Here is a 13,652-nt window from a genome sequence, read left to right as displayed (position 1 = left end):
ACTGTCAACCCATTAAGTAGCTGAAATGACTTAACTAGAGAAGAGTAAAATTACGCTGTTCATTAAAAAAAAAAAAAAAAAAAAAAGAGTAAGCTCAAATAATAGTCTTCAGAAAAAGAGAAACACATAAGAATAAAAACAACTGTTACTTACTTTTAATAATTATAAAACTATGCCAAATAAATGTGTATACAATACACAGCCTGGCCCAATGTTTATAAAAGGAATTCAAGAACACCTAAAGAATGAAGAGATGCCCCACAGAAAGCACTCTGATATAAAAATATCAGTGTGGCCCTGGCCTGTGTGGCTCAGTGGCTAGAGTGTTGGCCCCTTGCACCAAAGGGTCATGGGTTCAATTTCCGGTCAAGGGCACATACCTGGGTTTCAGGTCCGATCTCTGGCCCCAGTTGGGGGGTGTGTAGGAGGCAACCAATTGATGTGTCTCTCTCACATCAATGTTTCCGTTTCTCTCTCTCTCTCCCCCTCCACTCCCTACCTCCCTTCCACTCTCTCTAAAAATCAATGAAAAAATATCCTCGGTTGAGAATTAACAAAAAGCATATATGTATATATATATTTATCAGTGCTTTGCTTTAATATTTTATTTTCTTATTTGTCTATTGCTTATGGTCCCAATAAGCAAATTAGCAGATTCTATCAGTGTTTAAAATTCTATTATTGAGCATAAAAGTCTATTATTAATCTAATGAGTCATTAACTTGGATGACAGTCATTATTCATTTGGTGGACTATAAACACATCAAAGCTATTAAGGCATTACTAGTTTACCCTGACAAGTAAAATGTTATACTTCAGTCTTCTTTTCAAGAGTAATTCTGAAAAATAGTTTTAATAAACTAAGAAACCTAGTAAGAACAGTAACTTATAAGCAAATAAAACACCAAATTGAGTATGGCTTGAGGACATCATATATGTAATAAGCATGCGGCCATTTCTACCTCTGGGAACCAGGGATGTTGCTAATTAATGTGAACTTGGAAATGGCTTCCAACCTCTTTTCAGCACAGGGCTCCAGGCAGCCTTTACCAATTAAGAGTTGGCACTTGAGCTAAAAAATCCGCCATCCTCATTATAGATGTGTTTAAACCATTAGCACCATTTACCCTCTCACTAACCATTGCCAGGTATCTGCCAGTTCAAGGTGTGGAATCAACCAGCAGGTATTTCAAGTCCTTTGAAATGAAACTAAATCAAGAGTTGTTTTCCTACTGATACATATAGACACTGAATGAGAAACAAAGTTGAGTCCACTTTTTGAAAAGACCCTGCTCATCTGGCAGATGCAAGCTAGCCTACCTCTTTGTCAGACCTGAAAAGATGATACTGGGAGAGCTTTCTAAACTTCACTAAAATATTCATTGTGCAATAAGACAATAGTCAGCAAGGTATGATTGAATGAGGCTTTCCAGGAATGTGCCACAGAAGTTTCCCATTTGCTTTCTATGTTGGCATGTGGTCACATATGTCTGAGTTTCCAGTATTCTTTTCTTTAAATTTTCATTTATTAAAGAGAGAGAGAGAGAAAGGGGGGGGGGGGGAGGGGGACATAGATTTCATTGCTCCACCCATTCATGGATTCATTGGTTGCTTCTTGCATGTGCCCTGACCCAGGATCAAACCCACAAGCTTGTTGCATCGAACAAAAATCCAACCAAATGAACTACCCAGCCAGGGCTCCAGTCTTCTTTTCCCATAAAGTCTGTAGGAGATACTCTGTGTCCAGAAAAGAGGTAATGAGGTAGAAAAAGAGAACAGACTATTCACTAGTGTGTGCCTCACACCAGTACTCTATAGTAATGCTCCACAGTTCAGGGAGCCATGATCTGAGCCAAAGTGGGACATGCAGCCCTTTACATTTTATTTTAAGTCTGTTCAGCAAGTGCTTTGGATTTTCATTTGTTTTGGAAGGACAAATCCTTCTCCTTGTGACATAACTTATAGGAATAAATCCTTTAAATTGGCTGCAAGCAAAATAAGTGGATCCTTTGATTAAGCAGAATCGTTCTTCTGCCTTCGAGTTTTAGAAGAACATTTTAAGACATGGTTTCTTGAGCACTGAAGCACAAACAAGTGAACTTTTACAAGGCGACACAGCAAGGAATAGCCTGAGCCAGGATTCAAACCCAAACCTGTCTATCTCTGAATCAGTATTCCCCACCTTCTCCAACATCAACCTACAAAGAACATGTCACAGGACCTCCTGAGGTCAGGCTGGCTTCAGCTGAACTTAGCACATCCCAACTTTTATAGCACAAGAGCTTGCAGTCGGAATGGCCTTGCTGAGGCATTTTAACCACCTCAGTAACTGATTGGGGTGGGAGGGGGGAGGAAATCACCTTCAGAAATGATCTTAAAACACAGAATCTCACAGTATTAAAAAAAAAATCAGGGACTTAACTTCCTTATCATCTACATGAGAAAATGGTTACAGAGAAGTTATCAAGGTCACGCAGAGAGTTGAGGCCAGACACAGGTTCAACTCTGACCTCCTATTCTCTTTTGGCTATACCTCAATGGCTCAACTCAGTGATGTAGTAAGGAAGAACAATGGATTCCTACATGACTTAAAAATGATTTGTAGGGGGTTCCCCATTCTTCAGGCACTATGGTCTTTTGAGGGTGTATGGCCTCCATGAACATAAAGGGAAGACTGTGGCAAACCTCCCAAGGTTGTTAAAGGCTGAGGGGAGTTACCATGAGGTCACTTGGATCGCCCTGAGGAGGCCAGTGAATCTGTCCACCAAGGGCACACTCAGGGGACTCAGCATGGTGTCCCAGTTGGGTTGCATGCACTCCGAGGCACGATTCTGGAGATTGCTCTCACAGCAAAGGTATTCAGCACATGGTGTCACGATGTACGGGATGAAATAATAATTTCCACCAGATACCTGGAAAACAGAAACAAAAAGGTTTCACAAAGCAACTGATGCAGAAGTACAACTGTGACTTGGAATCTGCTGGGACAGGGAAAAAGAAAATGCTTAAGTATTATCACAACTTGTGCAGTATGATTATAAACTTATTAGGCACAGAACAGGGAACCACTCAATTTCACAAGGTCTAACACATGGATGTATGACAAAAATTTGATTTAAATACTGAACTGATCTGTGTATGTCTCAGAACTTCACTGACAGAGATTTTAGGGGTTGAAAGTCTTGGAAATTACATTGTTTCACTACATGCCTGCTAAATCAGAGGGAATCTGAACCCACTGATAACCAAGAATTGTAAATGAAGATATTCCTGCAGCAGACATGCCATGTAGTGATGGCATACAATCATCCATTTGTTTTGTTCAAACAAATGAACGGCTATCGTAACATCAGAGAATTATTTCAGAGCTGGCATGAATCTCAGTAATCACCTGATTAATCATCTCATTTTATGGAGGAGGCAACTGAGACCTAGCAAGGTCTACCAACTAGCCCACAGAAGACCACAGAGACAGAGAAATCTCATGTCCTCTTCCTCCCTTCCCAGGATTCTTGTCACTGCCATTCCAGCCTAATTCTGAAATATCCTTAAATAAGGGAAGCCATGATATACAAAATACCCAACACAAAAAGATGAGTGAATGGTGACTATTATGGTATGTAAATTACATATCAAAGGAAATGGGTATCATGGGACACCAAAGATTTATTCAGTTGGCAGGAGAAATTAAATATTTGTATTTAATTTCTGACACTGGCCCTGTAAAATGTGACATTACTCTTGTGATAATCAAAAGGTACAGAGAAAAGTTGTGATTCGCACTTCCAGAGTACTCCAATTCAAAAGAGAACAGGAATGTAGAAAAAAAGACAAAAACCCTTGAGCAGAGAATTGAAGATGAGGTAGAAACAAACAAACAAAGCTACACCAATGAAATATTCAAAGGGCAGATGTTTTTACATAAATCATATTCTATGTACAAAATAAAATTCTCCATCTACTATGGGATATAGCCTTCTTGTTTGAAATTGGGCCTTCACTAATGAAAGTGGCAGAAAGAAATTCTGATTCTGAACTCAGAAAACCCAAGGGCTAAGAAAGAAGAAATTTAACTGTCCTTTCACCAAAGTGTCCCTAAGCAATCTATACTATCTTTGATAATTCTGGATCCCAAGCTATAGCACACTAAAGAACGGAAGAAGGCAGGTGGGAAGGACCAGGAAATATTGTTACCTTCAACTCCAGGCCTAAGTGTGGTTGTAAGCCAGGTAAAAAGCTTCCAATATTATAGAAAATGCACCCAATATTGACAATGTCTGTTTCTCAAAGAAATTCCAATTTATTAGGATTATAGAGATAGCTATTTTGATGGGAAAAATGAGTTTCTATTAAATCTCATTGACTTTCCAGAAAAAATAATTACCTGTTCCAAGGATCAGAAAAACAGATTAGCTTTTTAATACGATGTTTTTACTTTTTTTTCTTTTGTTTTTCAGAGAGAGGAAGGGCAAGGGAGAGAGAGATAGAAACATCAATGATGAGAGAGAGTCATTGATCGGCTGCTTCTTGCATGCCTGCAACTGGAGATCGAGCCCACAACCCAGGCATGTGCCCTGACCAGGAATCAAACCGTGATCTCCTGGTTCACAGGTCGATACTCAACCACTGAGCCATGCAGGTTGGGCTAATAAGATGTTTTTTAATAACATGACCCTAGCTTGGATATTTTGACTCTCCTTTTTAAAAACTGTGGACTTCAGCTTCAGGACATGACAAATGAAAATAAGGCCTAGTGTACTTTAACAATTCTCATCTTCTCCTAGTAATTTTCCTGGGGGACAGGGGAGGTGTAGCTCCCCATGTTTCCTCTCTTGCAAGCTAATCACCCACCAATTCAATGGAAAAAATATTTCTGTGCCTCCCAGCCTTGGAGATATATTCATCAGTCTTGGAGTATATATGATTTATATATTTCTCAAATGAATTGATTACAACATGGTAGACACTCAGGTGCACACCCAGAGCAGCCTTCAAGGAAGGACATGTTGCCCCAGCTGCTGGAAGAACAGCAGCCACCAGCCCCTGCTGTCAGCTCCTTTTGAAATTGCCTCAGTTGTAGAGAGCACCTCACCCAAGGTCACATTCCTACCTGTGAGGGATGAATGTAGGAATATAAAGGCCTGGCCATCTCATGCCAACTCAGACAGGCTATTCCAGCTCTAGAGTTGCCCATGGGGTCAGCCAAGGCAGTCACTGAGCCTGCAACCCAGCTTGATTTCTCTTTCTACCCAGTCCTGCTTCCTTCCCTCTTCTTCTTCAGCGTTGATCCCCAGGGCACTCCTTAATAAATCTACTGTCCACTAAACTCAGTCTCAGAAGCTACTTCCAGGGGGAAATCAACCTGCAAAATATACATACCAGACTTTGAAGGTATGGTTATTTTTACAAAGAAAAATTAAAATAAAGTTAAAGAACACCTGTTGACTATGTACACTAATCACAAACTACCAGAAAGTTCCAAGGTTTAATAGATGGTCTCTTGGGGTTGGCTTTATTTTCACTCTTATTTTCATAAAGGCACAACCTTTATCTTTCATCATATAAACATGTTTTCTGAAGTGATAAAATGCTGAAAGTGGCTATCTTTACTATCTCTAAAGCAGTAAAAAACAGCGTAACAATCGAAGATGTATGAAAAAGAAGTCATTTTATGAAACTAATTAAAAAACAGGAGCCCAGGATGGTGTGACTCAGTTGGCTGGGCATTGTCCCGTGCACCAAAAGGCTTCCAGTTCGATTCCTGGTCAGGACGCATGCCCAGGTTGTGGGCTCAATCCCTGGTAGAGGGTATGCAGGAGGCACCCAATCAATGTTTCACTCTCACAACGATGTTTCTCTCTCTCTCTCTCTCTCAAAATCAATAAACTATTCTTTAAAAAAACAAACCCTGAATTGTTTTAGCTCAAATAATGGATTATGAAGTAAAATGTAATAAGTATTAAAGATTTTTGTGGAAAGTATTTTTAAATCAATCCTGAAAATGAAATTAAGAAAACAATTTCATTTATCCAAAAGAATAAAATATCCATAAATAAATTTAACTAAGAAGGTGAAAGACTTGTATACTGAAAAATACAAAACATTGCTGAAAGAAATTATAGAGGACCTAAAGACATCCTGTGTTCTTGGATTGGAAGGCTTAATATTGCTAAGATGTCAATACCACCCAAGCAAAATACAGTACCTATCAAAATTCCAATGGCCTTTTTTGTAGAAATGGAGAAGCAGATTCTCAAATTCACATCAAATATGCTAGTGACCCCAAATGGCTAAAAACAATTTGGTATAAAGAACAATGTTGAGGGAACTAGATTTCCTAATTTCAAAGCTTACTATCAAGCTTCAGTAATCAAAACAGCATGGTACTGGGCAGAAGGGCAAACATATAGACCAATGGCCTAGAATTGAAAGTCCAGAAACAAAGCCTTAAATTTATGATCAGGCCTGGCCGGGCGTGGCTCAGTGGTTGAGCGTAGACCTAGGATCCAGGCGATCGGGGTTCGATTCCCGGTCAGGGCACATGCCCTGGTTGAGTGCTTGATCAATGACTCTCTCATCATTGATGTTTCTATCTCTCTCTCTCCCTCTCCTTTCCTCTCTCTGAAACCAATAAACATATATTTAAAAAAAAAAAAATTATGATTGGCTGATTCTGAGAAGGGTACCAAGACAATTCAATGGGGGAAAGAATAGCCTTTATAAGAAATGCTGCTGGGACAACTGGATATCCACATGCCAAAGAAAGAAATTGTATTCCTATACCTCACATCAGACACAAAAATTAACTCAAAATGGACCACAGAGGTAAATGTATCAACCAAAACTATAAACTTTTTTAAAGAAAAATAAAGAAGTAATTCTTCATGACCTTAGGTTAAGCTAACAGTTCTTAGATATAACACCAGAAGCATGACCTATAAAATAAATAATTGATAAAGTCTCTGATAAGGGTCTTGCTTCCAAACTATATAAAGAACTCTTACAACTCCATAATAAGACCAAAAAACCCAACTAAAAATGAGCAAAAGATCTGAAGAAGACTATGAATGGCTAATAAACACATAAGAAGGTGCTCAACATCATTAGTCACTAGGGAAATACAAAACCACAATGATACACCACTTCATATTCCTCCTAAAATGTATATAATAGAAGGACAATACCAAATATTGGTGAAGATATGAAGAAACTAGACCTTTCATTGTTGATGGAAATGTAAAGTGGTACAGCCACTTGGGATATCATTTTGGTAGTTACTTAAAAATTTACATTTGTATTTACCATATGATCCAAGAATTCCACTCCTAGGTATCTACCTAAGAGAAATGAAGACACATTTCCACCCAGAGACTTATACTTGAATATTTATAGCAACATTATTCATAATAACCAAACAGTGGAAACAATCTAAACGTCCAACAGCTGGGGAAGATATAACTCAAATGTGGAAAAGCTATACAATAGAATGCTATTCAGCAATAAAGAAGAAAAAAACTACTGATACATGCTACATCATATGAACCTAAAAAACATCATGCTAAGTGAAAGAAACTAGACATAAAAGACCACATTATTGTAAGGTTCCATTTATATGAAAAGTCCTGAAAAGGTAAATCTATGAAATAAAGCAAATTAGTGGATGCTTGGAGCTGAGGGTGGAACAGGGATTGTCTTCAAAAAGGTGTTTTGGGGGAGAGATGGAAAGTGGATTGTGGTGACGGCTGCATACCTCTTATTAAAAATCACTGAACTGTGTGCACAAAGGTAAATTTTATGGTGTACATATATTATACCTAAACAGTTTTTTGTTGTTGTCTTTTAAAAATCCTGGCACACAAGAATATGAGCATTATCTGAAAAAGAGGTGAGCAAAAAAGGTGATACTGTGTTGTTAAAAAACAGAAGAGCCCAGAATGACTGAAGGGCTGGTCCAGCCTGAAGCCTAGAGATTGATCTCCCATCCTTTACATCCCTGCAAAGCAACTGCTCCTAAAAACAGAAGCACATATGCCTATCTGTGATGGTTAATTTTATGTGTCAACCTGACTGGCCACTGGGTACCCAGATTAAACATATTTCTAGGTGTATCTGTGAGAGTGTTTCTGGATGAGATTAGCACTGGTCAGTGAACTCGGTCAAGTAGACTGTCCTCCCCACTGTAGGTGGGCATCATCTAATCCACTGAGGTCTGCACAGAACAAAAGGCAGAGGAAGAGGAATTTGCCTGCTTTTTTGTGCCTGCTTGAGCTGGGACATTTAATCTCATCTTCTCTGATCCTTAGGATAGGATTTACAGCATCAGCGAACCTGCTCCTCAGGCCTTCAGACTTGGACTGAATGACATCACCTGCTTTCCTGGGTATCCAGCCTACAGGTGGCAGATTGTGGGACTTCTTAGTGTCCATAATTACGTGAGGTGATTCCTCATAATAAATATCACCATTTCCTTCTCTATATATCTCCTACTGGTTCTGCTTCTCGGGAGAACACTGACTAATACACCATCCCTCTACTAAATGAAGCCAAGCTCAATATACCATTAGGCACAATTCTAGAGACTTAAAATGACTCCCTGAAGACAGAGATCTCAAAGCATCTTGGTTTCCATATATTCACAAATCACTTCAAGCATCCAGCAGCATGTTCAGTGTGTGGCATTTAATCTGTACACCTGACTTGCAGGACTTTATAATTCACCAACTATGACTACGTTGTATCTCTTTTTAAAAAGCTGTCCAATTATCACAGACTCACAATTTCATGAGATGCAAGCCTCTGGAGTTATATGATCCAGACCCCAATCCATATGGAGGGGCAAATTAGCAGATTCTCTTAAAAAGTCACCTTATTACTTCGATATTCGATTTCAACATTTAATCACCATTAATTGTGAGCTGTCCATTCTGCTCAACCCAACCTATTTTTAGTTTGCCCTACTTCCATGGCATCTGAAGGAGAAGAAATAACTGTCTCCCTACATTCCAAAAAGAGATAACATTTGAAAATGACCATAGACAATACCTCTCAAGGTTCATGTCCCTTCAACCTGTCCTCTTAGGTGCTATTTTATACCCTTCCAGCCACCTCTGGTCCTTTATTTTGTTCTCTAATTTCTCATACCCCATCAAGAATGGCAACTAGTACCAGGCACAGAATTCTAAAGTAATGTCAAATTTAGCAGAGAGATTAGTTGCCAAATCCTTTAGAATAAATTCATTCCTAAAAAAACAAAAACTTAGGGAGAATGGTGCCATGGTATAATAGAATTAAGAAGAATTGGAAGGATTTCCTGGTTGTTTAGGAGGGAGAATGTTCCAGAGAAGGAAGGATATATAGTGGAATGGTAACAGAACAACACTAAGTCTCCTAGAGGTTCTAGTCCCTACTATACCCAACAGTCAGGATGGCAACAGAAAGTGTTTTCTTCCTTGCATCTTGCCTTAATGTAATTCTTGTTTTAAGGAATAACTTTTTCCTAAACATTCCTTGCATTAAATCCAAATTATGCCTTTTCACTTGTGCGACTAATATGGAATGACAGACATTAAGTGCTGGAAGTTACCTATGAACAAAATCACAGAATTCAACCTTCTCTTTTTACTGATGAGGACACTGATGATTGGGGTGGTGGGGGGTTGGAGTGACTGCCCAAAGTTCCTTAGAGACAGGGCTGGACTACTATCTGTGCCTCCCGGCGTCAGGCTCAAACTCCTTTGACTGGACGCCCCCTCCCCATCTCCATTGAAGAATTTAAGAAATTGAGATCTAGAAAGAAAGGAAAGACCCCCTGGAAGTGGACAATATCAGTATGTAAATGGGACAAAATGAAGTGACATATCTTCCTAATTTTCCCCCCAAGAGGAACTCAAAATCACCCTGATGCATTTTATAGGCCGGCTTGTTAAATCCAGGCCCCAGTGGTAATCCACTTGTTCTTTCTAGAAGTTCATCCTCTGAATTGGAGGAGGGGGAGTCAAGGCTCTGCCTCAGGTAGGGAATTCTGCCTGGGCGAGAAGAAGGGTGGGGTCTTATGTGGAGGGAATAAAATCAACAAAGCTCCTGCTCCCCTGTGGAGGGCACCTTCAGGAGACCTCTACCTCCTGGGATCTTTTCTCCCTCTCTTTCTGGGAACTCCAAGTGAAATAGGAAAAGAGGCAGGATGCCCTTGCCTTCTAGAAGGGCCACTGAAAAGGAGGCTGAGGGTCACAAAAAAAAAAAAAAAAAAAAAATGAAGGAACTGTCCCTAGCCTAGGTCACAATTTCTTAAACCACAAAGACATAGGTCCGGAAGGATGGGGGCATTAAAAAGTATGGGATAACCCTGGCACAATTTCCAAGGATATGATCTTATTTGAATGTTTTTAGGGTGGGGGTTTCATCATACAATTCAAACCAACATGGCATTATCAATATGCCACTACAGGAACTTTTAAGCCAAATCGGGAGACTTTAGCACAGAAACTGGAGAGAAGGAAGTGGAAATCTGTACCACTTCTTTTCAGCTATGGCAGGGAATGTGGACTAGGCCCCTATATTAACTGGGGTATAAATTCATGTTTCACCGTTACGGAAACTTTGGTGGTAAGTATGGGGGGTACTGGCTCCAGCAAAAAATAAATAAAGCAATCAATCTTTTTTTTTTTTTTTTTTTTAATGCTGGGATATGATTTTGGGTTTTTACTTTAATTTTTCAAATTTCTCAATTACAGTTTACTGTATTACCTTGTATTGGTTTCAGGTGTGCAGCATAGTGATTAGACAATCACATACTTCACAAAGTGTTCCCCTTGATATTTCCAGCACCCACCCGGCACCATACATAGACCTAGCAATTATTATTGGCTATATTCCCTATGCTGTCCTTTACATCCTTGTGACTATTCTGTAACTACCAACTTGTACTTAATCCTTTCACCTCTCTCACCTAGTCCTCCAACTCTCTTCCTCTTTGGCAATCACCAATAAGGTCAGGCTCAAAGTCCTAGCATGTCAAAAAGAACAAGTACACTTGCCTGACCTTGCCTTCTGCCCCACAGCCTGGATGGCTGAGTGGGGCCTCAGCTAGCTGGCAACTTGAGGGACAGGGGGTTCTAGCTATCCCCCTTAGAAACACAACCAACAGGCACAATTAGAAATCACTTTGCTATCTGTGGGATTTTCAGGCAAGCATTTTACATATTTACATTTCCGAAGTTAAAAATCTGGAAATATAATACTTACTGTGTTTTTCTGAGTTACCATATCCTGAAAAGAAAAGAAAAAATGAGCTGAGTACAGTTTTTCCAAAACAGTTAATTTCCATAAGCAAGTACTTTGCCCCAACCCATCATCCAGAGTAAATAGGTTGACACCTCCTCTGCAAAAAACTTCAAATGAAATGAGCCCCCAACAATTGTAAAATTCATATTCTAAGGAAAATTTATCATAATTGGTTAGCTTTGGAACTACTGGGGGGGCATATACGGTTATAAGAATTTTCCAGTAACAATGGCAATGCTTTCTTCCCAGAGAGAATGAGATTCAAGTTTGGGGCTCTGAATGCCCTACACCTCATCTTCCCAGTAAGGAATGTCAGTGACAGCAAGGAAGTGCATGGGAAGCACCGTGGTATGCTAGGGTATGAAACACTTCTGGACTCATCAATGTAAAGGCTGCAGGGCACCTCCACAGAAAGCCTTCCTATGGAAGAGGTGTCACTGGTAGGATTCCTGACCCCTTACTATAGTTGCCTAGGCATCTCCAAATTCAGTAACAGCAATTTTAGTCAGTAAATTTAGCATAATGTTTGTGCAGCCCTTGAGTGTATTATTTATGCACTGCAAGCCAACATTTGCAAAAAAAAGAAAACATAACTAAAGAGCTGTCCATAAAACAGTTTTTACATGTCCTGAGATTTCTATTTTCTGATGACAAATGTAGGTTGCTTCTTCTGGCATCAGATATAACTGACTATGCACTTCCATTTTAGGAAATATTATTCAATATCATTAAAAATTAAAACTATCTAGGTCATAAGACTTTCCAGGAGTTCACTGAGGCTCAGCTGAGAAAAAAATGTATTAAATTTGGAAAAAATATATTCTAATTTGTTTCTCATAAAAATATACTTAATAATGTACCCTTTAGTATTTTCTAATTCTAAATATTTCCAGCAATAACTACCTTAGTGAAATCAGTAAAAGAAGAAATTAGTATCTAAAGTAATTTAGATTGGTTTATAGCCTTTTGGGAAACTATTCTACAATGTACAGTACAATAATAAAATAGTTTCTTCTTTCAATGTCATATGAATGACTTCTTAAAACACAGTTCTGTGCTACAATTACAGAGCACACACCTATATAAAGTGTAAATGATATATAACATATACAGGTTACACATCTGAAGAAGGTGGAATTTCTACCCAGAAATAATCCCAAATTATTATAGAACCCAGAATAATTTGGTTAATATTAAATCTCAAGAAACACAAAAATGTCTAACTTTGCCATCACAAAATTATGATGTCCATGAAAGCTAACTCTGAACCACTGTCACTGGTTCTCACCACTGGCTGCAGATTTGGGAGGTTAAAAAAAGTTCCCTCAAGACTATGATGTAATTGGTCTGGGGTGTGGCCTGGGTACTAGGATATTTACAAGTGCTCCAAGTGATTCTGAAGTGCAGTCAAGGTTGAGTAACACTGCTATCAACAAGCTAATGTTTTATTCCTGAAATGATTTAACACAGATCAACACTGTCTAACATTAAGATATTCAAAAATATTAATTTAGTAGCTTAATTTTGTAGTAATTCACCTTAGACATTCACATTTTACAAATATAAACATTTTTAAGAGTACTATGTTATCCCAAAAAACATTTGTATAAAACTTGCAAAAATACATTTAAAAATTCTCAATCATTACTGAGTTGTGCCTAAACATACAAGTTTTCCGTTTTATTTCGCTTTAAACTGAGGGAAAAATGACATTAAATACTGACTGTATCTATGCCCAAACTTTCTGCCCATTTTGGTAGCTGTTAAATGTCTTATTATTATCCAAGTTGAGCAATGCTTTTTTTTTTTTTTTTTTTTAAATGTATAGATTTGGACCAAATTGTACAAGCAAGTCTTTGTTTCAACTGAACATATAATACTGCTTTCCCAAAACAAAGTATTCAGGAGAGGTGAACGATGCCCTTTACCTTCAATGAAAGAGCAGTGTCAATGTCAGTGTCATAGTACAGGATCACGTTATTGGTCATGCTGAAGCTTTCTCGAACTCCAAGATGGTAGAATAGTGAAGGCTGTTTGGAGATATCACTCATGTCCACCACAGCAATATCTGAAATGAACAGGGAGAGGACAGCTGTAGGTGAGAGAGGTGATCTGTCTACTTAATCCACTTCCTGGTGACCACCAGGAAGCTGCTACCATTTATATTTCTACCATCAGCCTTTTAGGTGAAGCACAAGTGAGAAATGACTTGCTTAAAATTATGCACCCCATGAACTCTGGAAGAAAAGCAACAAGAATTGAAAAAATAAAAATCCCTTCCTTCTTCAAAGTGCTGGGAATGTAGCCTCACTTAAAAACTGCTGGGGGAACCCAGCTGGGAGCGGCTCAGCGGTTGAGCATCGACCTAGGAT

The 13,652-nt window shown here is 38.8% G+C and overlaps 1 protein-coding gene across 1 annotated transcript in view; it reads right to left on the bottom strand.

Annotated features, from left to right (window-relative positions):
* The window catches only part of MAP3K15 (mitogen-activated protein kinase kinase kinase 15), a 60,010-nt gene extending 48,745 nt beyond the window's left edge, over positions 1 to 11,265 (bottom strand). Inside the window, exons 1-2 of the mRNA XM_087813403.1 lie at positions 11,242 to 11,265; positions 2,719 to 2,912 (exon numbers count right to left, since the gene is read on the bottom strand). Coding sequence (XP_087669529.1) covers positions 2,719 to 2,912; positions 11,242 to 11,262 — 215 coding nt within the window. The 5' untranslated portion in view covers positions 11,263 to 11,265. The remainder of the gene's footprint in view (positions 1 to 2,718; positions 2,913 to 11,241) is intronic.
* Between the last annotated feature and the right edge of the window lie 2,387 nt (positions 11,266 to 13,652).

Source organism: Miniopterus natalensis, chromosome X (genome assembly GCF_054644295.1).
Source record: "Miniopterus natalensis isolate mMinNat1 chromosome X, mMinNat1.hap1, whole genome shotgun sequence".
In the NCBI taxonomy this organism is placed as follows: Eukaryota; Metazoa; Chordata; class Mammalia; order Chiroptera; family Miniopteridae; genus Miniopterus; species Miniopterus natalensis.
This window is presented reverse-complemented; position numbering and strand designations above follow the sequence as displayed.